Genomic DNA, 23299 nt, shown 5'->3' on the forward strand with positions numbered 1-23299 from the left:
ATTAGATCGGTTTTAACGAAGACAAGAGGAAAAAATTTGTTATAACCGGTTTCTTCACATTTTCAACGTAAAAATGGTAAAATGTTGGCAAATAAGTGTATTGTTTTCTGTTGCATAAGTAATCTTTTTGTCATATTAAAACATTCAATGAGGTACATACATAATCGTACATGAGACGGAGAGAGAGAGACTCAGTGAGAGATACACGGATAGAGTGACAGATGGCGAAAGAGAGAGGGGGGGGGGGGGGGGGGGTATGGGGCATGCAACAGGCCAAGGGAGAGCTGGAGATTCAAGTGGAGAATTATCAACTGTTATGTGGTCTATACAACGGTCAAATAAATGAATAATTAAGCAGAGAGATCGTTTTCAACAGAAATACCAAAGTTTGTCTGAAACAATAAACACACACACACACACACACATCGAATTCTGTTCTTCAACAAATCTGTTTATTAGGCCATAACCTTGTACCCAAGAATGTAACAATGAAATAAAAAGTCGCGTAAGGCGAAAATGCAATATTTAGTCAAGTAGCTGTCGAACTCACAGAATGAAACTGAACGCAATGCCATTTTTCAGCAAGACCGTATACTCGTAGCATCGTCAGTCCAGCGCTCATGGCAAAGGCAGTGAAATTGACAAGAAGAGCGGGGTAGTAGTTGCGCTAAGAAGGATAGCACGCGTTTCTGTACCTCTCTTTGTTTTAACTTTCTGAGCGTGTTTTTAATCCAAACATATAATATCTATATGTTTTTGGAATCGGGAACCGACAAGGAATAAGATGAAAGTGTTTTTAAATTGATTTGGACAATTTAATTTTGATAATAATTTTTATATATTTAATTTTCAGAGCTTGTTTTTAATCCGAATATATAACATATTTATATGTTTTTGGAATCAGCAAATGATGGAGAATAAGAAAAACGTAAATTTGGATCGTTTAATAAATTTTTATTTTTTTTTACAATTTTCAGATTTTTAATGACCAAAGTCATTAATTAATTTTTAAGCCACCAAGCTGAAATGCAATACCGAACCCCGGGCTTCGTCGAAGATTACTTGACCAAAATTTCAACCAATTTGGTTGAAAAATGAGGGCGTGACAGTGCCGCCTCAACTTTCACGAAAAGCCGGATATGACGTCATCAAAGACATTTATCAAAAAAATGAAAAAAACGTTCGGGGATTTCATACCCAGGAACTCTCATGTCAAATTTCATAAAGATCGGTCCAGTAGTTTAGTCTGAATCGCTCTACACACAGACACACACACACACGCACATGCACCACGACCCTCGTTTCGATTCCCCCTCGATGTTAAAATATTTAGTCAAAACTTTACTAAATATAAAAACAACAAAAGACCTGAGGTGCGTTGCATAGAGCTGACGCTCTGTTCGCGAAGAGACGAAAAGTTTTCATGTTGTAGGCAACGCTATGTTTGCGGCGAACTCAATTCTACCCTCTCTACCTATACTGACTGGACTTTCACTCACTGGACTTTCACTCACGTGGACACACGTACAAAGACATTGTGACAACAGCAGAATACTGGCATGGCATACTTTACTGATTCCTCTGTTTGCTTCCCTCCTCATCTTTGCCTACCCAGCCGAAGCCGGGTGGCCACAAGCCATGGACAACATACCAAGTTGACTACATCTTCTCAGTTAGTGGATCACACAACAAAATACGTCCACACTCTTCCCAAGTTCTCAAAGTTCTCTCTCACACTCTAGCATGTACACACAGAATTCAACTTTAGCTAGTCACAACATCCAATCAACAGTTAGCTAACAAAACTGACATCGCATTGGTCAAACAAGTAAACAAAGAATAGGGGGGGGGGGGGGGGGAGGGGGTTAAGGGACCAAAACCTTCCAAGCCACCTGGGCCCGTATGCTTATGGGGAAAGTCCGCGACAACTCCCGAAGTTTTGAGTGACATCGGAAGTACTTGCCTCACTTTCGTATGCATGGGCCGGAAAAAGGGTTTACTTCGAAGCAAAGCGAGGAAGTAACACAGGGTAGTTTGCGACTACTTCTAAAGTTTTGAGCGACATCGGAAGTACATCCTCACTTTCGCATGCATGGGACGAAAAAAGAGTTTACTTTGGAAGCTAACGAGGAAGTAAATGAGGGTAAATGTACTTCAGCCAGACCCAGTAGTAAACACGCTACTTCCACAGTTTCTCAGTGCAAAAAGGCAGGGCTTTTCTTCAGTTTTTCATATCATACCGAGCTGACGCAAATGAAAGTCCCAAAGAGAGAAAAGAGAAGGAAAAGTCGTATCTTGTGCATGCATTTCGTGCAAATTTCCCTGAATACAAACCTGAGTTGCCAGCTTTGACTTTTGTTTGTTCTGGGTCATTGGCCACCACTCTTTCATTCCCGCTTATACGAGGGGGTTACTGTGTTTCTATGAAAATGGGCGTCGTTGTGTGCATGTGTGAGTGTGTGTGTGTGTCTGTGTCTGTGTGTGTGTGTGTGTGTGTGTGTGTTTGAGTGTAAGTTTCTGCTGTTGTTTTAGTCATTGCTTTATGCATGTGTGTGTGTGTGTGTGTGTTCGAGTGTTGAAGTGTAAGTTTCTGCTATTTTTTTGGTCATTGCTTTATCTGTGTGTGTGTGTGTGTGTGTGTGTGTGTGTGTGTGTGTTTGTATTTGTGCGAGTGCCTGCCTGCCTGCGTGTGCGTGCGTGCGGGTATAATTGTGCGTCTGTTCCTTCATACGTTTGTTTGAGTGTGTGCGCGCGCGCGTGTGTGTGTGTGTGTGTGTGTGTGTATATGTGTGTGTGTGCATGTGCCTGTGTGTATATGTGTGTGTGTGTGTGTGTGTGTGTGTGTGTTCGATATTATGTGTGTGTTCGACGATGTGTGTGTGTTCGACGGTGTGTGGGTGTGTGTGTGTGTGTGTTCAACGTTATGTGTGTGTTCGACGGTGTGTGTGTGTGTGTGTCACGTTTCAATATCACACTAAGGTGATTATGAACGGTTAGTTACTTCTAACTAACTAACCACACCACGATCCACTTTCGCAGTCATACAAATAGATAGAATCAACAAAAGTATAAGTTTCAGACGCCTGTTTATGTAATATCACGCCACTTCCCTCGACACTTCACTCCAAAAGATGTTCTTTTTACGTTCTAAACGTAAAAACAAGTGGTCACTGACAAAAATGCCAGTTAAAGTACAGAAAATAATAATAACACGCTGATCCCGTGTATAGTTAGGAAATATAGCTGTCTGCCTTAAAGTGCTGGTTATATGCAGGTGTCACACACCCCACGTCGTCACCACTCGAGTATAATCACAAATAGCACAGATGACTTGGTGGTAAGGGTGCAAAAAACATGGTGCAACTTAGCTTTTTGCCACTGAGTGGGCGGCCCGTAATTAGTCTGTAATCTCCACAACTGCTCCGTTGAATGTAGTGCCGGTTAGCGTGGCAACGAAGCAGGGAACAGTGGAGACATCAGGCGCCTCACTCAGTCGCTGAAGGTCCTCCCGTAGTCTACCAGAAAAAGTAGAGTTGTAGCTGGTAGGACGGCGACAGCGACAGCAAATCACCAATATAGCAGGTGGTTACAGCAATGCCGCGGACGACCTGGTTACAGCATCCCAGCGTAGCACGTAATGGAATACGTTGGCAGTAACAGAAGACTGCAACAAAAAAGCATCGGTGCACTAAACATGTCATGCTTCCCCTCACACACCACCTTTAAACATGTCACCTTTACATATCTCATCGAGCACGTGGGCCTGCACAAACGGACTTTTACAACAACAAATCAGCTATTTTCCTTCCTTCTCTCCATATCTGCAAAAACCATATACAGATTAGTATTTTAGCGTCACAAAGAGCAAATTATGCGCTAACCTGGAAAGAACAACAGAGAGTATTTCATTCCACAAACACAGACTCGTCAAAAGCGTTAAATAATGATTTATTACCTCAACAGCCTTATATAGGTAGCTCTCTTTTAAGCGAATCCGCTTCCTTCCGAATGACTTCTGTTCGTCACAGAAATACCGTCATCCTCCTCTCGCGCTGAATCCTTATGCGGTGAAAACGCACAGCGGAGAAACCTTGACGCCCCGACTGTCAGCCAGCATGTATACCGGGAGAAGGACGACTGGTGGTCTGTCCTTGTAGTTCCTTTTAAGCCCCACCGGCGAGCGGTATGGCACGTTGATATACAGTGAAGTATTTAGAACGTGTTGAAGACCATCAAACTTGTAGGAGAATTCCTCGCGCCCCCTAATTGGCGTAGAGGCGCGTCCCCCGGGTGGTGGATGGGGGAGCCTTCTCTACTAACTTCTGAGAGAAGGTCGCATCACTCTCGATGCCGTGAACCTAATTAGGATCTTTTTCTTGTTTCTTTATTTCTGCCTCCCCAAAGTCCTTTTACTTTCCTTTTCTCACCCATAAAATTCTTCACTTATTACCCTTGTTAAGTGGTTCTTGTATGGAATGTGGTCAATGTTTGTAAAGATTTTGGTCAAGCAGTATGTAAGAAATGTTTAGTCCTTTGTGCTGGAAACTTGCATTCTCCCAGTAAGGTCATATATTGTACTACGTTGCAAGCCCCTGGAGCAATTTTTTTATTAGTGCTTTTGTGAACAAGAAACACTTAACAAGTGGCTCTATCCCATCTCCCCCCTTTCCCCTATCCCATCTCCCCCCTTTCCCTCGTCGCGATATAACCTTCGTGGTTGAAAACGACGTTAAACACCAAATAAAGAAAGAAAGTAGGAGAATTTAGACACCGCGCTTCTCTCTCGCTGCTGAGTTTCGAGTGTGTAGTTAATATGTCTCAGACAGACAACCTTGACAAAATCACGTGACTCACCTTGTCACATTCCAAGTTCAGCTATCGCCAGTTTTGCCCCGACAGCAGAAATCACCCACGTGAAATCCGTGCAACACGAAATCCCCGTGTTCGCTATTGCTCGGTCAGCTAAAACCCAGCCGTTGACAGACGCTTTCTATCGCAATTGACCAAGAGAAGGCACCCAACAGAGTGACACTTTCTCGATCCATGTCACTAAATCGTGACAGTGTGTGTGTGTGTGTGTGTGTGTGCGTGCGTGTGTGTGTGTTTGTGTGTGTGTGTGTGTGTGCGTGTGTTCGACGGTGTGTGTGTGTGTGTACGTGCACCCCCCCATCCCCCCTTACCACACACTATTATGAGCTGAGTATTTGTGCCTCGATATATTATTGATGTTCTTACGTTTTATGTTGTTTATTATGATTCACCACACCCGAGTTTCTCGTAATTGAGATAATACAGTGGTCTATGTCTATGTCTAACACACATGCACACACGCGCGTAGGCTTTAACAAATCCAATCTTGACTTTCAACTTTATATAAACATACATCCTGTTCACAATTAACGAGGACAAACAAAATGTACAAATACCAAAGTACAACAATTTATCTTTTGTAAAAATTCGGACACACATTTTTCCAATTACGTAATATGAAAGTCACTGAACTTATCTTCGTTTCACTACACCTTATATCTTGATTCTCCAAACACCGATTGATTTCTGCCTTTTCAAATTTACCAGTAACCCAAACGTTCGCTCTAACCAACCTATTTTGCCCAAAACAGTTTTACTGATACACAATCATTAAAAAAAGAAGAGGTTTAACATAACCGACTTCGCTACCACATAAACAAACAAGAAGAGCAAACGCTCGATCGAGTCACTTTCGCAGTTCTGAATATTATATGAGGCATCAGATGGACAGGAAGAAATTGCTATTCACAACACAATGAGTCACGTTCACATAAAATTTGAGCCCGGTCACTTTTATAGTTTCCGAGAAAAGCCCAACGTTAAGTTGTGTGTTGCCGAACAGAAAAGGCTAGTTATCTCCCTTGTTTTTCTGATAACGTTCGTAAAAGGCTACAGATGTAAATACTTTGATGTAAAGAATAATCCTACAAAGTTTCAATCACATCCGATGAACTTTGTCAAAGATATAAAATGTCTAATTTTTCCTTTGACGCTGACCTGTGACCTTGAAAAAGGTCAAAGGTCAACGAAACCATCGTTAAAGTGTAGAGGTCATTGGAGGTCACGACTAAACAAAATATGAGCCCGATCGCTTTGATAGTTTCCGAGAAAAGTCCAACGTTAAGGTGGTGTCTACGGACGGCCGGCCGGCCGGCCGGCCGGCCGGACAGACTAACACTGACCGATTACATAGAGTCACTTTTTCTCAAGTGACTCAAAAATGTTTTATTCTCCCCAACATTCTGGTCAATAAAATCATTATTATGTTTTCGAAGCTTGGTGAAAGGTTGTGTTGCTTCCAATCTAACACCACGGTAAAAAATTTTAAAGGATTGGGATTAATTAAAAATGTATTTTGGAAACAAGTTTTAATTTGTTGGTTGAAAAATAAGGACATGATTCAGAGAGCAGTAGGTGGAGACATGTTATTAAGAGATACGTGTTTATGGAACAGCAAGGATATAATCTATTGCGGCCAAACCCTGTTTTTTAGCGACTGGATTAAAGCAGGCGTTTGTCGAGTAAAGGATGTATATGTTGGTAATGAGATTGTGCCCTTTAATATTATGCAGCAGAAGGTTGGATGTAAGCCCACAAGATTCTTTGAATATAGGGTGATTTGTACAGCAGTTAAAGCAGCAACACTACGCTCTGCAAATGGAAATGTATGTGGATTCAACGATTTAAAGAACCTGAGTAAGCCTTGTCAATTTCGCAAATTAATTATAAAGGAAAAATATGTGGAGCCGGTTGTAGTTAAATTTTGGGAACATAAATTTGATTTCAGGCCGGGAAAAGAGCAATGGTTAATAGTAAACAAAGTAACCACAGAAACAAGATTGCGAATGTTGCACTGGAAAATATTGCACAATATTTACCCCACAAATATTTTATTGTATAAAATAGGCATTTCCGTGAGTAATTGCTGTACTCACTGTGAGAACGAAATTGATTATATTGAACATTTTTTTTACTTTTGCCCGAAAATTATGTCCATTTGGAAATGCGTTGAAGATAAAGTGAATTGTAAATATAATATGATCATTAAAATTACCGTAAAGGAAGTTTTTTTGGGCGTATTTGAAAATTCACAAAGTTCCAAGGCACTAATAAGTTATGTGAATTATTTGATTGTGATAGCCAAAATGTGTGTTGGTATTTATAGATATGGCTCCCCTCTGGATATTGTATGCATTTTTGAGAGGGAATTGTTATATAGAAAAGTTGCTTAAAATACATTTAGATATAGTAATGTTAATGTTATAGTAAAAACATTACTAAAAAAAATTTTAAAAAAAAATCAATGAAGAAGGATGCTCCCCGCCAACAACAACAAAAAAGAAAAAAAGGCAAAAAAGAAAGGGTTGAAGCAGCCTGCATGCAACTGAGATTTAAAAAAAAAGAAGAAAAAAAAAAGAAAAAAAAAAAAAAAAAAGAGAATCAAATCAGATAATTGTTCATACGAGTTTGAAGACAATTGTATACAAGCTTTCTTTCACAGTTTTGTAACTCACTGCAGCCCGTTCGTCTGTTAATCAGGAACTGATGATCTAAGAAATTGACCTTCATTTGTGTACATGCTTTCGTTCTCATTCACATTCTGAAACCGGTTCCATGCCGACATGCTTCTGGATACCGCCTCAATCATGTGTGGGTCATTCGCCGACTTTCTTTCTGAAGTAATTGTCACGTGGCTTTTGATGACTTCATGTTGTACAGAATGCAGCGTGCTCCAAATGTCGTTTACTGCATGAGACACGTGAATAAAACATGTCTTGCTGTCAGTACAGAGACGTTTGCAGTCACCATGCAATAGTAATAAACCACGCAAAAGCACAAATGACGCCGCATTGCCTACAGGCTGGCGCGCACTGGAATTCGTTAACTGAGCATGAGAATTGAGGAAAAAAAAAAAAAAAAAAAAAAAAAAAATCATTATTATAGACAGTCATTCAATTTCAAGACAATCATCACAGCTTTGAACCGACCCTTTCGTTCAACCATGCAGAAGCAACCACTACAGTAAAAGCAACAGCGCGATCAACGTTCGCCCATTTACGAACTCGCGATGAGATTTGTTTCCTCTGGTCACCAAGCCTACCGTTTACAAACGCATGCGCACTAATTGGGATTCACCCAATTTCCTCGACCTTGACCTCAGAACTCTCGAAGCCACTACTTCGGCTTTCAATTTAGCTCTTGCATACCGAGTAGCTGGCAACTTTGCTTCCAAAGTTCCCACTTTCAATGTTAATTTGCAGGGTCTCTCACTTGACATCTTTATACGACGATATCGCTTCTTAATGGTCCTTACCCATCCAAAAGAAACCTCCAACGCATACTACAATTGCAGGACATTCCTGTTTTGAGCTCAGACAGAATATCGAAGACGTGAAATGCGTCAATCGAGCAACTGTCGTAACTTGGCTACAATGAGACGGTCGGCTACCTTGCACCATAGACACAAACTGTGACATTCTTGCTTAACTTAGGTGAAATGCTTGAAACAGAGTGGCTCAAAAGCGACAGTTCGATCAGTTACTAACCGAAAAAAACGTGCTCGAGTCATTCGGCGAAGGTGGCGAGCTTTCAAACCATCACGACTGAATAACTCATGTTACATCTTTTCATCACGCATTTTTTTCACACGAGTAGCATGGTGCAGTGGTTATGGATACGGAAATTCGACCCGGCGCTCCGGGTTCAAGTGCAGCTGTTTTTTTTTTTTTTTAATCTTTTTCTTTATAGGCCTCAATTGCATTCGCTGCAACAACCGGTTTTTGTCTCTGTGTTCGTTTTTACATTTAGTCAAGTTTTGACTAAATGTTTTAACATAGAGGGGGAATCGAAACGAGGGTCGTGGTGTATGTGTGTCTGTGCGTGTGTGTGTGTGTGTGTGTGTGTAGAGCGATTCAGACTAAACTACTGGACCGATCTTTATGAAATTTGACATGAGAGTTCCTGGGTATGAAATCCCCGAACGTTTTTTTCATTTTTTTGATAAATGTCTTTGATGACGTCATATCCGGCTTTTCGTGAAAGTTGAGGCGGCACTGTCACGCCCTCATTTTTCAACCAAATTGGTTGAAATTTTGGTCAAGTAATCTTCGACGAAGCCCGGACTTCGGTATTGTATTTCAGCTTGGTGGCTTAAAAATTAATTAATGACTTTGGTCATTAAAAATCTGAAAATTGTAAAAAAAAATAAAAATTTCTAAAACGATCCAAATTTACGTTTATCTTATTCTCCATCATTTGCTGATTCCAAAAACATATAAATATGTTATATTCGGATTAAAAACAAGCTCTGAAAATTAAATATATAAAAACTATTATCAAAATTAAACTGTCCAAATCAATTTAAAAACACTTTCATCGTATTCCTTGTCGGTTCCTGATTCCAAAAACATATAGATATGATATGTTTGGATTAAAAACACGCTCAGAAAGTTAAAACAAAGAGAGGTACAGAAAAGCGTGCTATCCTTCTTAGCGCAACTACTACCCCGCTCTTCTTGTCAATTCCACTGCCTTTGCCATGAGCGGTGGACTGACGATGCTACGAGTATACGGTCTTGCTGAAAATTGGCATTGCGTTCAGTTTCATTCTGTGAGTTCGACAGCTACTTGACTAAATATTGTATTTTCGCCTTACGCGACTTGTTTTAATTGCGTAAAGAAACTGTCCTATGCTTTCACAAAAAATCCAATCTTGACTTTAATATAAAAAGCAGGAAAAAAGAACAGAAAAAAAGATCAATAAAGACGGATGCTCCCCGATAAAAAAATATATAAAAAAAATAAAGGCGAAAAAGAAAGGGTTGAAGCTGCCTGCATGCAACTGAGATTTAAAAAAAAAGGAGAAAAAAAGTTCAACATAATCATCTATTTTTCTCCCTAACATTCAGGTCAACAAAGTCATTGTCATAGCTAGGCAGTCATTCGACAATCATCACAGGTTTGAACCGACCCTTTCGTTTAACCATTCAAAAAACAACAGCAATAACGCTGTTAGTACTACAGCGCGCTCAACGTTCGCCCTTTTGAACTCGCGATGAGACTTGTTTCTTCTGGTCGCCAAGCTTACGTTAACAAACGCATGTACTAGTTGGGATTCCCCCAATTTTCGCGACCTTTACCGAATACTCTTGAAGTCAGCACTACGGCGTTCATGCATAGGGAACAGTTAGAAAGTTAACTTCGGGAGTTCCCACTTCATGTTAATTTATTTTTAATATACTTTCTTATGTGATAACCAATGTGCTATATTTTCTCAGGACAAAGAACAAATGTTTATTTTGAATGTTTTATGTATGTTATTATTACGGACACAAACGCTCAGCAATGTAATTTCTCTTTTAGAGATTAATAAAGTTATTGTATTGTATTGTATTGTATTGTATTTCAAAAGAGGCCTCTACTTCCAGTGTTTCTGACTTCCAGTTCATGCATACGGGCCCTGGCATCTCCTATGATCTACCCGATCAAAAGGAATGACACCCACTTGACAAACCCCGGCTGTCCCGAGATACCCAGCCTGGCTGGCGGCACATTACATAACGACCACCTGGGGGCCCAAGGTCTCGTCTACGTGCACCGCCCACTTCAAAAAGAGATTAGGAACTTCCTTCACCCAGCAGGAGATTTAATTGTCTGCAGCTGGCTGGACACGGCTGGTGCACACCAGTATTTTTTGTTAACAGATAATGAATAGACACCTAACACAAACTGATCGGCAACAAAGACTAAACTGGACAATGACAACAGCTTACTCTATAGTTGGTGACTGGTCACCCTGTCACACATATTTATAGGGAGATTTATATAGCGCTCAACTCATGTCCCTAAAAGGAAAATTTCCTGTGAGGACGTTAAGGACCCCCGGCCCCTAGGGTTATGTGCGTGTTAGGGTTAGAGCTTTACATATTAATTTCTGCCGTGTGAGATGGAATTTTTTACACAATATATCACGCATTCACATCGGCCAGTAAATTTCAAGCCATTACGGCGAACAAGTCACAAGTCGATACATACTTAATTTAACACCTCTTTTGATAGAATAATCAATGCTAACACACACACACACACTCACACACATATATATATCAGTACATACACACACACACACATACACACACACACACACGTATGTTGTTCTTGTAAACATAAAAATATGCATGAAACGGCAATACTCTTTTGTTTTTGAAAGATTCAACCCTCGCGTGTGTCCAATGAAAACGTTAAGCTATACTGTTCAAAAAAAGAAACGCATAGTTGCTACTTGCCAAATTTGTTTTGTTTTTCGAAAAAATTAACAGAAAATCCAATATTTAGATTATTTGTTTGAAATTTGGTATGGACACAGTTGAATGCACACACAGTTCATTTGCATCTTCAAATCAATCAGTCAATCAATACGATTGGGTGCCGAGGCTGTCAAGTCAGTAGGGGGTGTGACTGCCTTGAGCAGCAACAACTGCCCGGCACCTTCTGGGCATGGACTGGATCAGATGCCGGATATCTTGCTGTGGGATGGTGTCCCACTGTTACGGCTGGAATTTACGTGTGTATGTATGTATGTATATTTACTCCTATCAGAAATTGTGCGTGCTTTTCTCTGTTTACTATCTAGCCTTCACACATACACACACAACACTCCAACCAGGCACAAAGACAAGAACACAGTTGTAGCCCTTTGCCCCTGCACCTCTATTGAAATAATCAATACAACATAAACATATTATTTCCCATTCATTCTACAAATCACTCTCACTCAACATGGAAGTTCTATTTCTGTTAACCTACAGAAAACTAGCTGCACAGAAATACACACATGTTACTTTCTCATGCAGTCTATAATTCACGTCACAGTGCACACACGTAGAACACTTCAAGCTTTGTTCCGTGAGAGCCCGTCTGTCTCACTACACACGAAGTCATTGTCTCAAGCAATACTTCTGTCAATATTCACTTCTGTTACACACAGATCAACAAACCACGAACGCTCTACGTCTCGTGTTTGTTTACTTGGGGAACGTATCTCTGCACAGCTATCTCGCTGGTTGCTTTTCCCAGTCGTACTCACACATTCAGTGGTACGTACTGATCCACCCCACCCACGCAAACTGTCTTCGCGTGGTGGAATGGGACGGGGTCCCCGTTCTACAGCGCTTCACGCTGTCTCCCTCCTGCGCTCCCACAGCTCACGGCTCGGGACGTAAGGGTGGAACCTCCCGTCTCGTATCCCCACTCCGCGACCCCCTCGGCCCGGGATGCTAAAATACACAAGTTTAAACTACCATGAGTCTCCATACTTGAATAAACTTTTCTGACATTCTTTATCACTACCGTCGACTAACTTATGCGGTTACAGTATATACACCCGCTTACTCATAAGCGACTTCATTTCCGAAAAACATGTAAACATTCCCTTTTCAACAATGGCTGACATCAGCGCACGCTTTTCAGCCAATTCGCACATGACTCTCCCGGTCATTTCTCAAGTCAATATTTCCGAGCAAAATAATATCTCCGAGCAAAATATCAATTCAATAAATACCTGTAAACACAGCAGTTGAATCCAACGATTCAATACCGCGGCACGAGTCTAACCGACCTCCCAGCGCCCGGTGAGAAACTTTACCCAGTAAGAGACCCGTCTTCTCTTGTCGATGGTCTGCAAAGCTCTGCCTGTCCTACGGTCTATACAACGCCACCTCAGTCAATACTCTTCACTGATTGGTCACATCTCACACGTGACAGTACTGCACTGTACGGACAATATTTCACCGTACTGCGCCTACTCAAAGTTCGTGGCCCATGAAATCTTGTACACCTGCGTCACATAACTCCAATATACAATTATGTGCAAATCCGTTTGTCACACCCACTCCTCCTGAAGTGCCTGCAATAGATCGCGGTGATTTGCCGGCGCTTCTTCTCGCCTGCGCACACGTCTGTCCAATTCATCCCAGAGGTGTTCTATCGGGTTCATGTCTGGCGACATGGATGGCCAGGGAAGCACCTGGACATGGTGGTCGGTGAGGAACTGGGTGGTGAGTCGTGCTGTGTGCGGGCGAGCGTTGTCCTGCTGGAATATGGCATCCTGGTCAGCCAGAAGAGGAAGGGCGTGTGGGCGCAGAATTTCCTCCACGTATCGCTGGGCAGTTATGCGCCCTTGGACGTGCACCAGGGTGCTCCTTCCAGCGGTATTGATCGCCCCCCACACCATGACGCCTCCACCACCATGAACGGGTGCCTCATCCACACAGTTAATAACAATAATAATAACAGCACTTTATTGTCCATTCAAATATTACATAAAAATGGAAATTTTTCTTCGGCACACCCTGTCTGCCTGTAAACGATTATAACAACAATTGTATAGGACGACACACATAAAACATAAAACATAAAAGGGATACAATCAAATATGATATTGCACTATGTAAATTTACCCTCTCATATCACAGGAGTTGGGTTTCACAGCCGAGTAATCACATTACAAATATTTCCCACACACCTTCACATGTACACATTGTTTTTTTGTTTTTTTTCCCCAGCCGACCAGCCTCTACGTGATGCGAGAAGAATTTAAAATGGTGACTGCAGAAGGCAGGAATGACTTTTTAAACTGGTTTTTGCGTGCCAAAGGGACCTTATAACGTTTACCTGAAGGGAGAATTTCGAAACAGGGGTTGAGAGGATGGATCGGATCACGGACAATTTTGAGAGCTTTCCGCTTAATGGCAGCTTCCTAGAGACTGGTCAGCTGTCGTTGGGGTTGCCCAACAAGCTTGCTAGCCGTCGCAACAATGCGGTGGAGTTTAGCTTTGTTTTTAACATTTGTGGTACCATACCATGTCACAATGTTAAAAGTCAGTATGCTTTCAATCAAACTGCGATACACAAGTTCCATAACACTTTGATTGACATTAAAATATTTAAGCTTCCTGAGAAGAAAAAGTCGCTGCTGAGCTTTCTTATAAACAGCATGAACATGATCACTAAAAGTCAGCTTATTGTCAATTGAAACCCCAAGATATTTGAAGGTTTCCACAAGCTCAACTTCCTTGTCGCTTATTCTCACTTTTTGGGGACCACAATTATCACTCTTTCCTCCAAAAATCATTTCTTTTGTTTTGCCTACATTCAACTGCAAGAAACTGGACTTGAACCATTCATTCAGAAGATCAACTTGGGTAAAATACTTTGACAAAGTTTCGTCGTCCTTCAGACGCCCAACGAGGGCCATGTCGTCTGCATATTTAACGAGGGCTAGAACTGGATCATTTAAAAGCATGTTGTTTGTGTAAATGGAAAAAAGGACAGGAGAGAGAACACAACCTTGTGGGGCCCCGGTGTTTAAAACAACTTCGTCTGAAAGCACAGAATGACCAAACAAACGGTTGCTGAGGCTGACACGTTGTGGCCGATCGCATAGGAACTCCCTGATCCAGAAAATCAAATTATTGTTAACATCTAACTGGACTAACCTCTGGATAAGTATATGGGGCTGAATCGTATTAAAGGCTGATGAAAAATCCATAAAAAGAACTCTAACCGTGTTCCCTGCTGTATCTAAATGGCTGACAATCATGTTGATAAGCGTGAGTGTAGCATCTTCGACGCCTCTCTTTGCCCTATATGCGAACTGAAGGGGGTCCATGCGATCTGCCACAGACTCAGTGAGCTTGTTACAAACAAGCCTCTCCATACATTTCGCTACAACAGAAGTCAGTGCCACAGGGCGAAAATCATTTAGTTCTTTTGCGTTTGGTTTCTTGGGTACAGGTGTTACAGTGGAAGTTTTCCAGGAACGAGGCATAAAATGTACATCGAGAAAGAGCTGAAACAGCTGAGTACAAGAAGAGCAAACGCTCGATCGAGTCACTTTCGCAGTTCTGAATATTATATGAGGCATCAGATGGACAGGAAGAAATTGCTATTCACAACACAATGAGTCACGTTCACATAAAATTTGAGCCCGGTCACTTTTATAGTTTCCGAGAAAAGCCCAACGTTAAGTTGTGTGTTGCCGAACAGAAAAGGCTAGTTATCTCCCTTGTTTTTCTGATAACGTTCGTAAAAGGCTACAGATGTAAATACTTTGATGTAAAGAATAATCCTACAAAGTTTCAATCACATCCGATGAACTTTGTCAAAGATATAAAATGTCTAATTTTTCCTTTGACGCTGACCTGTGACCTTGAAAAAGGTCAAAGGTCAACGAAACCATCGTTAAAGTGTAGAGGTCATTGGAGGTCACGACTAAACAAAATATGAGCCCGATCGCTTTGATAGTTTCCGAGAAAAGTCCAACGTTAAGGTGGTGTCTACGGAGTCACTTTTTCTCAAGTGACTCAAAAAACTGAACCAAGCTGATCAGCACACACTTTCAAAACACGTCCGCCTAAACCATCTGGGCCTGGTGCCTTACTTGCATTAATACGTGAAACGTTCGTTTACTCTCCGGTAGACCCTCCTCCGACCATCATGTCGCTGGAGCAGGAAGTAGGACTCGTCGCTGAACCACACGTGTCTCCAGTGATTCCGGACGGTCCAGCGAAGGTGCTGGTTGCCCCACTGCACTCGGTTCTGGCGATGGCGGCGGGTGAGGACAGCTCCTCTGTGAGGTCTGCGAGCTCTCAAACCAGCTTCATGCAGGCGGTTCCGCACGGTCTGGTCCGATAATCGGTGTGGCCCGGGGAGAGCCTGGACAGAAGATGAGGCCGACAGGAAACGATTCCGGAGGTGGCGGAGCCGTATGAAGCGGTCGTGAGCAGCAGTTGTCGCCCTTGGTCTTCCCGCTCGTGGCAAGTCAGCAACGGAGCCAGTGGCTTGAAACCTGACCCACAGTCTACTGATGGTGCTCTGGGACACGTGGAAGTGCCTGGCGATTGCACTTTGACTTTGGCCTGCTTGTAAACGACCCAATGCAATTTGGCGGTCTTCTCTGCTCAATCGGGCCATCTTTCGTCGCTGAATTGTCGTCTGATTTCTTTGTGGCGAACAATCCGCTTTTATGGGTTTTGGAAGACATGGTGAGAGCTCAATATTCCCCGAGTTTCACGAGATTACACTGAAGCATGACGAGTGGTCATGCCAAATGAGCAATTTTGACATTGTAGCCACTGATAACGCATGCGTCACGTGCAGAGCTCACTTGTGGCAATGGACGAAAGGTCGACGACCAGATAAACATTTTCTGCAGTTTGGTGGATATCCTTGTAGCCATATAACTAAATTAACCAAATATTACAAGCTATGCGTTTCTTTTTTTGAACAGTATATAATGTGTTGTAAAAAAAAAAGAAAAAAAGAAACCGATCCAAATTTACGTTCATCTTATTCTACATCATTTCCTGATTCCAAAAACATATAAATATGTTATATTTGGATTAAAAACAAGCTCTAAAAATTAAAAATATAAAAATTATGATCAAAATTAAATTACCGAAATCGATTTAAAAACAATTTCACCTTATTCCTTGTCGGTTCCTGATTCCAAAAACATAGATATGATATGTTTGGATTAAAAACACGCTCAGAAAATTAAAACGAAGAGAGGTAGAGAAAAGCGTGCTATGCAGCACAGCGAAACCACTACCGCGCTGAACAGGCTCGTCAGTTTCACTCCGTTATGCACAAGCGGCGGACTACGGTCATTGTGAAAAAATGCAGTGCGTTCAGTTTCATTCTGTGAGTTCCACAGCTTGACTAAATGTAGTAATTTTGCCTTACGCGACTTGTTCTGTCTCTGTTGGCAGCGTGTAATGCAGCTGGTTAGAAATCATGTAAAGTGTGTACCAAAAGTTTGTCATGAGCTGCTTTAGGTGTGGGTTGGTTTGATATTTTCTCTTTGCAGATCAAATCTGTATTCATTTTTGATGTTGTGTCTTATTTTGTGAAAAGAAACATTCTTGTCATTTATTTATGTATAGCTAATAACCGTCTCAGTTTAGCATTGGGAAAAATGTATCATAAGGAACAAACTGTCCATATAAGTACAGTAACCATGAACATAGTCAACATTTTACAGAAACATACAGGAAGTGCCTCCACATTTTCAAGTAAGCAGCACTTTGCTCGGACGAAAGGTAAAAAGAAAGGGGGAAAGCCAGTGTCAAGACGCACCATTCAAATTCAATTAGCTGCCACGGCCCAGTTTCTGTGGGCCACTGCAGATTGTTTAGGTATATCATCTGTCCGAGTCTCTGAGGGTGCAAGTGGAGGTCTCTCCAGGAGAAAAATTCCTCCCGATGTTCGCTTTCCTCAAACCATTAGCAGCGGTTGCTTCCAGCTTGTCATAAAATCATTTATGGCTAAAGTCGAAATGTATATAAGTAAGCAACAAAAGAGCACAACACACACACACACAAACAAACAGACAAACAAACAAACAGACACATAAGCGAAATACAATATCATCACTAACTAGAAAACTAATTAACAGGAATGACCTCCTATGCATTTATTATGATCACGTCAACAAAATGCAACTATCAATATTGCGATAAAAACACAAACGAACGTGTGTGTCAGTGTGTGTGTGTGTGTGTGTGTGTGTGTGTGTGTGCGTGCGGGCGTCTGTGTGTGTGCGTCAGTGTGTGTGTATGCGCTCGCGCGCGTGTGACTTTGTGTGTGTGTGTGTGTGTGTGTGTGTGCTACCCCAGCTGTGCCCGAATGTGTGTGTGTGTGTGTGTGTTCGTGCGGGCGTTTGTGTGTGTGCGTCAGTGTGTGTGTATGCGCTCGCGCACGTGTGACTTTGTGTGTGCGTGTGTGTGTGTGTGTGTGTGTGTGTGTGTGTGTGTGTGTGTGCTGCCCCAGCTGTGCTAGAATGTGTGTGTGTGTGTGTGTGTGTGTGTGTTTGGCTGTGTGTTTGGCTGTGTGTGTGTGTGTGTGTGTGTGTGTGTGTGTGTGTTTGGCTGTGTGTGTTTGGCTGTGTGTGTGCCGCCCAAGCCGTGCCAGTGTGTGTGTGTGTGTGTGTGTGTGTGTGTGTGAGTGTGTGTTCAGTCGCTGTTATGCTATATACAGGGTGGTGCTATGAGTATTGCATATCGAAAGACGTACATTTAGAGCGGTACATTTGAAGTGCTCAAAATAAGATTCGATAAAAAATCCCCCCCCCCCCCCTCTGAATCCCAGCCTGTTCAGCCCCTGCACCCCTGCCTCATTTTGGAAGCCCCTCCCTGAATACTACACTGGGTCCATCCCTTGTGTGTCCGGCCTGGCAGTCCACCTGACTTTTGTCTCAGTCCAGTCAGTTTTGCTTGATAGCCAAGGCCAGCCTGGTGTGTCCCTGGCAGTCCACCTAACTTTTGTCTCAGTCCAGTCAGTTTTGCTTGATAGCCAAGGCCAGCCCTGGTGTGTCCCTGGCAGTCCACCTGACTTTTGTCTCAGTCCAGTCAGTTTTGCTTGATAGCCAAGGCCAGCCCTGGTGTGTCCCTGGCAGTCCACCTAACTTTTGTCTCAGTCCAGTCAGTTTTGCTTGATAGCCAAGGCCAGCCTGCGCCAGAAATGATTGAGCGAGCCGGGGTCACTGGGACTCGGGTAGGTGACGAAGGTGGAGACCTTGAGGTAGTAGAACACCTTGCGAGGAATCTCCTCGTTGGGCAGGTCCTCGTAGAGCAGGAAGATGACGACGTCACGCCCAGTGTGAGCCGCCTCCATCATTGCCATCTGCAGCTCGAAAATGCACCAGTCCGACTGCAAGAGCTGGCGACTCAGCACCACCAGTGTGCGGCGACTGTTCTGAATGGCATCCACCACGTTGCAGCTGATGGGGCGACCCGGAGTGAAGTCACGGCTGTGGATGTTCAGACACAGCCCCGCCCGCGTCTCCAGCTCGTCGATCAGCTGCCTGTGCACGAAGTCGCTGTCCTCCCAGGCATAAGACACGAAGGCGTCGAAGTGAAAGTCGTCGTTCTGCTGGGAGTTGATCTTGGTGTAGGCTATCCTGGTAATGTAGTAGAGGTAGCGAAGCTTCCAGCGGTAGCGATAGGCAATTGCGGACAGAATGGCCGTCAGCAGACAGAAACAGCCTGCTCCTGCCAGCACCAGCAGGCCTGGACCTGAACACTGGTCAGTCTCAAAGTCCGCGATGAAGTCAAAGAACTCATCCTTCTGCAGAGTAATTTTTGTACCGTTTGCCATGCGGCACATGTAGGTACCAAGCTTAGCGAATTTAACTTTGGTGTTATGAACCCACTTGAGAAAGTCAAGCTCCTTGCACGTGCAGGTGAGTCGGTTAGAAGTCAGATCTATTTGGATTTTACCACCAGTGGCAGCCATAGCGTCAAGGTGGTCGGTGACACGTTCTGGCAAGAAGTCTATGGAATTGTCTGACAGGTTGAGTAACGTTAGACTCTGCATGTGGCTGATGTTCACGTCAAACCGACCCATCTCGTTGTGGGACAGATCAAGGTGCTCCAACCTTGTGAGACCTTGGAAGACTTTTTCTGGAAGTCTATTGATGTAATTCCACTGCAGCACTAATTCTTCCAGCTTGTTAAGGTGCCCGAAGAACTCTCCTTTGACGTCATTCTGAAGGAACCTTCTCAGTAAATTTTTGCTGCCGTTCAATGTGATTAGATCGGGAAAGCCCTTGAAGAATTCATAGTCGAACTGGAAAGCGAGATTGTTGGACAAATCAAGGTTGTTCAGCTTACTTAGTCCCTCCATACCAACAAACCAGGAAGTCAGCAGATTACTGTTGAAGTCGAGACTGGTCAAAGAATTTTCTGGGTCAAACTTCATGTTGTGCAGTCTGTAGTACAACTGGTTATAGCGTGATCTGAACTTTGTCAGCTTCGGTGGCAGCTTGAATATTATTCCTGTATTGAGATGTCTCGTACCCTCTCCAGTCGAGTCCAGCGTTTTACTGTCATCTCCTCTCAGTTTGTCTATGTGAGCCAAGAACGGACTCCAAAGCCGGCCACACTCTCTGGCTGCTTCATCAGACGTTGCTTCATCAGACGTCGCTTCATCAGACGTTGCACTGCACCCGTCAGCCTCATCGGGCGGATAATGCGTTGGTGGATCGAAGGGAAAGGGGTGTCCGTCCATCTCTATCTCTGTCAGATTCGTCAGGTTTACAAGATCCTTAAAGTACGAGCCGAAAGTCAGACGGTTCTCGTTGAGGTTGACACGAGTCAAGGTGTCTGGCATGTTGCCCAGAGCACCATCGCAGAACACCTCCAGATTGTTGTTCTTGGCGAAGATGCTCTCGATTCTGGTGTTCTTGAAGTAGCGGGTGTTTTTCGGCGTGACCTTCACCTGTAAGGAGTAGGCGTGCACGATGTGGTTGATGTGGAGCTCTCTTAACGCGGAGTGTTGGAGACCGTACATAGCTATCCCGAGCTTGTCGAACCCCAGGGCAGTGTTGCTGGACAAGTCGAGAACTTCCAAAGAACTACTGAGGGGCGCGAACGAAGAAGGCTCTATCCTGCGAAGGTTGCAGTACGACAAGTCAAGGTAACGCAGGGAACCTCGCAGATTATCAAACGTCTCATTAGTCAGCTTGTTCATGTAGCAAACGCCATTCCCCAGACCCGACAAGCTCAGCAAAGTAAGGTTGACCATGTGGGCAAAACCTGGTCCAAACATAGCTTTGGGAATGCCGTCCATGTACAGTGACCTGAGGTCCGTCAGGACGGACAACGCCGTGTCAGGATAGTCAAGCGACCCGTTCCTGTTTAACGGTGCGTCACAGTTGCCCTCCAGGTGAAGACTATTAAGGGAAGACTTCATCGACTTGAAAACATCATTCGGATAGGCATTGGCGTTTAGGGGGATGCTGTTGTTTGTGAGGCTGAGCCACCGCAAGGCGGACAGACCGAAGAAGGTGTTAGCGTGGAGTTGATTAATGGCGTTTCTGGACAGATCCAAGTGAGTCAGGTTGTAGAGAAAGCAGAAAGGGGAGCTCAGCGATTCACCAGTAAGGCTCAGGTTGTTGTAGCTGAGATTCAGAGTCCGCAGGCAGTTCAAGCTGAAAAAGAGATCCTCGCTCAAGATCGTCAGGCGATTGTGTGACAGGTCCAGCGACGAGAGTAAAGTCAGGTTGGCGAACGGTCGCGGCGTTTCTTTAAAGTGGCCCTCTTGAAGGTCCAGCCGGTTGAAACTGAGGTTTAACCGCCGAAGAGACTCCAGACCGGCAAAGGCGTCTTCTCTGATGTTGCTGATCACATTGCGAGACAGGTCGATCAGTGTCAGAGAGGCGTACTGGGCAAAGTCCTCGGGCCCGACAGCTGCGATGGAGTTGTTGTAAAGGATGAGGGCGGTGATGTTGGGTGGAAACGGACAGCGAGGTACGCGCGTTAGCCCGAGACTGGAACAGTTTACCGTGGTCTCTGCGACACACGAGCACGTTTTCTCCTTGCTAGGCGTTGTCTGCGCAACACAGGAACGAGTCTGAAGCCACACCAGGACAAACACGAGTAGGTACGCTGGTCTTGACATCTTGTTTGTGGCCAAATCCTGAAATTACAGGAACGAGAGATGGAGATAAAAATCAAATACAAGTAGGTACGCTGGTCTTGCCATCTTGTTTGTGGCCAAATCCTGAAATTACAGGAACAAGAGATTTATTTATTTATTTTATGAAGGAGATTTCTATAGCGCATAACTAAAAGCACTATGCGCTTAAGATAGAGATAAGAATCAAATACAAGTAGGTACGCTGGTCTTGCCATCTTGTTTGTGGCCAAATCCTGAAAGTACAGGAACAAGAGATGGAGATAAGAATCAAATACAAGTAGGTACGCTGGTCTTGCCATCTTGTATGTGGCCAAGTCCTGAAATTACAGGAACAAGAGATGGAGATAAGAATCAAATACAAGTTTTTATCCGAAAATCTTGAATTCAGAATTTTGGAAGGTGTCTTTTTTTTCCGGATTCTTTTTCTAATTTTGAAAATTAAGCAAGGTGACAATTTTTAAATATGTGTCCATTTCTTTGAATTTCTTGCGTGTACTGTAGTGACTATCATTTTATAATTTTTCTGGACACGAGCAAGGTCGCTGCTTCTTGACCCCGCAAGAGATCTTTACACTTTTTTCCCCGATTTCCACGAATGCAGTCGTTCCATTTGTGTAGTTCCATAATGTAGACACTATGTGGCTTAATGCAAGAGAGTGGGTTACCGCGTTTGACTTGAAAGACTAATTTCGTTGCGAATTAGAAATTTCAACGAGGATGCTTAATTCTCAAAGTGTGCGTACCGCCCCACCCCCATCCCCCTCGGTGTACGCATCCCCACGTTCAAAATTACAATTTCACAAGGGAAGTCTTTGGATTTGAGATAGCTCAAACGAACGTTTGCTGGATAAACATCACACGCACCAACACACATGCACACACACGCACACAAACACGCGGATTACACACACGCACGCACTTACGCACACTGACACACACGCACACCGACACACATGTACGCACGCACTCACCGGCACACAGATATACTGACTTGCACAAACACACACACACACACACACACACACACACACACACACACACACTCACACACACACACACACACACACACACACACACACACACACACACACACACAAACACACACACACACACACACGTACACAGCAGGGGCACTTTCACAGGAAAGTTGGTCCAGATATAGAAGCCCAGACTTCCTGGTGGAAGTTCCCGAGAGACAAACATTAAACCGTAAGTCAACAAATTGCATTTTTTTCTGAAATAGAAGAAAAAAATCTTCGCCTCAAACAGATTTGCAAAGAATCACGTGGAATAGAAATTAATTAACTACAAACATTGACATGGCTGGAATGAAGCAATCAAAAAAGGCTTTACTCTTTTAACCACTTGGTTTAAACAGAACTTTATTCAATTTTAATCATGACAAGAACAATGCATGGATGATTACATACTCAAGCATATAATGCTTATTTTAAGCAATCATAATAATTACAAAACAAGGGTTAGCATGATGGCGGAATAAATACATTAACTCATTTCAGGAAACGAAGAAACAAAACAAAAACAAAACAGATACACAGACAAGCAGAAAATGGGAAGGGGTTGGTGATACAGGAGGTGGGGAAAGGGCACGAGAGAACAGGAATAGGAGTTAAGCCCGCCACCGACCACAGCCGAACCACGCCGAACCAGCTCGTCGAACGCTCGGCGAACATTCCACCGAACCAGTTCTGTGTACTAACTAATAGGGGAATCCCCTGATTTGATGACGTCGGCGACCGTTCGCCGAACCAGCCCGTCGCGGCCCGGCCGT

At 43.4% G+C, this 23299-nt stretch overlaps 1 protein-coding gene across 1 annotated transcript; it reads right to left on the reverse strand.

The window, feature by feature from the left end:
• Positions 1-16617: 16617 nt before the first annotated feature.
• On the reverse strand, positions 16618-21501 carry LOC138960421 (toll-like receptor 4). The gene has a single exon (XM_070332334.1). The coding sequence runs from the start codon at positions 21487-21489 to the stop codon at positions 18511-18513; it is 2979 nt and encodes a 992-aa protein (XP_070188435.1). The 5' UTR covers positions 21490-21501; the 3' UTR covers positions 16618-18510.
• Between the last annotated feature and the right edge of the window lie 1798 nt (positions 21502-23299).

This window comes from Littorina saxatilis, linkage group LG2 (assembly GCF_037325665.1).
Source record: "Littorina saxatilis isolate snail1 linkage group LG2, US_GU_Lsax_2.0, whole genome shotgun sequence".
In the NCBI taxonomy this organism is placed as follows: domain Eukaryota; kingdom Metazoa; phylum Mollusca; class Gastropoda; order Littorinimorpha; family Littorinidae; genus Littorina; species Littorina saxatilis.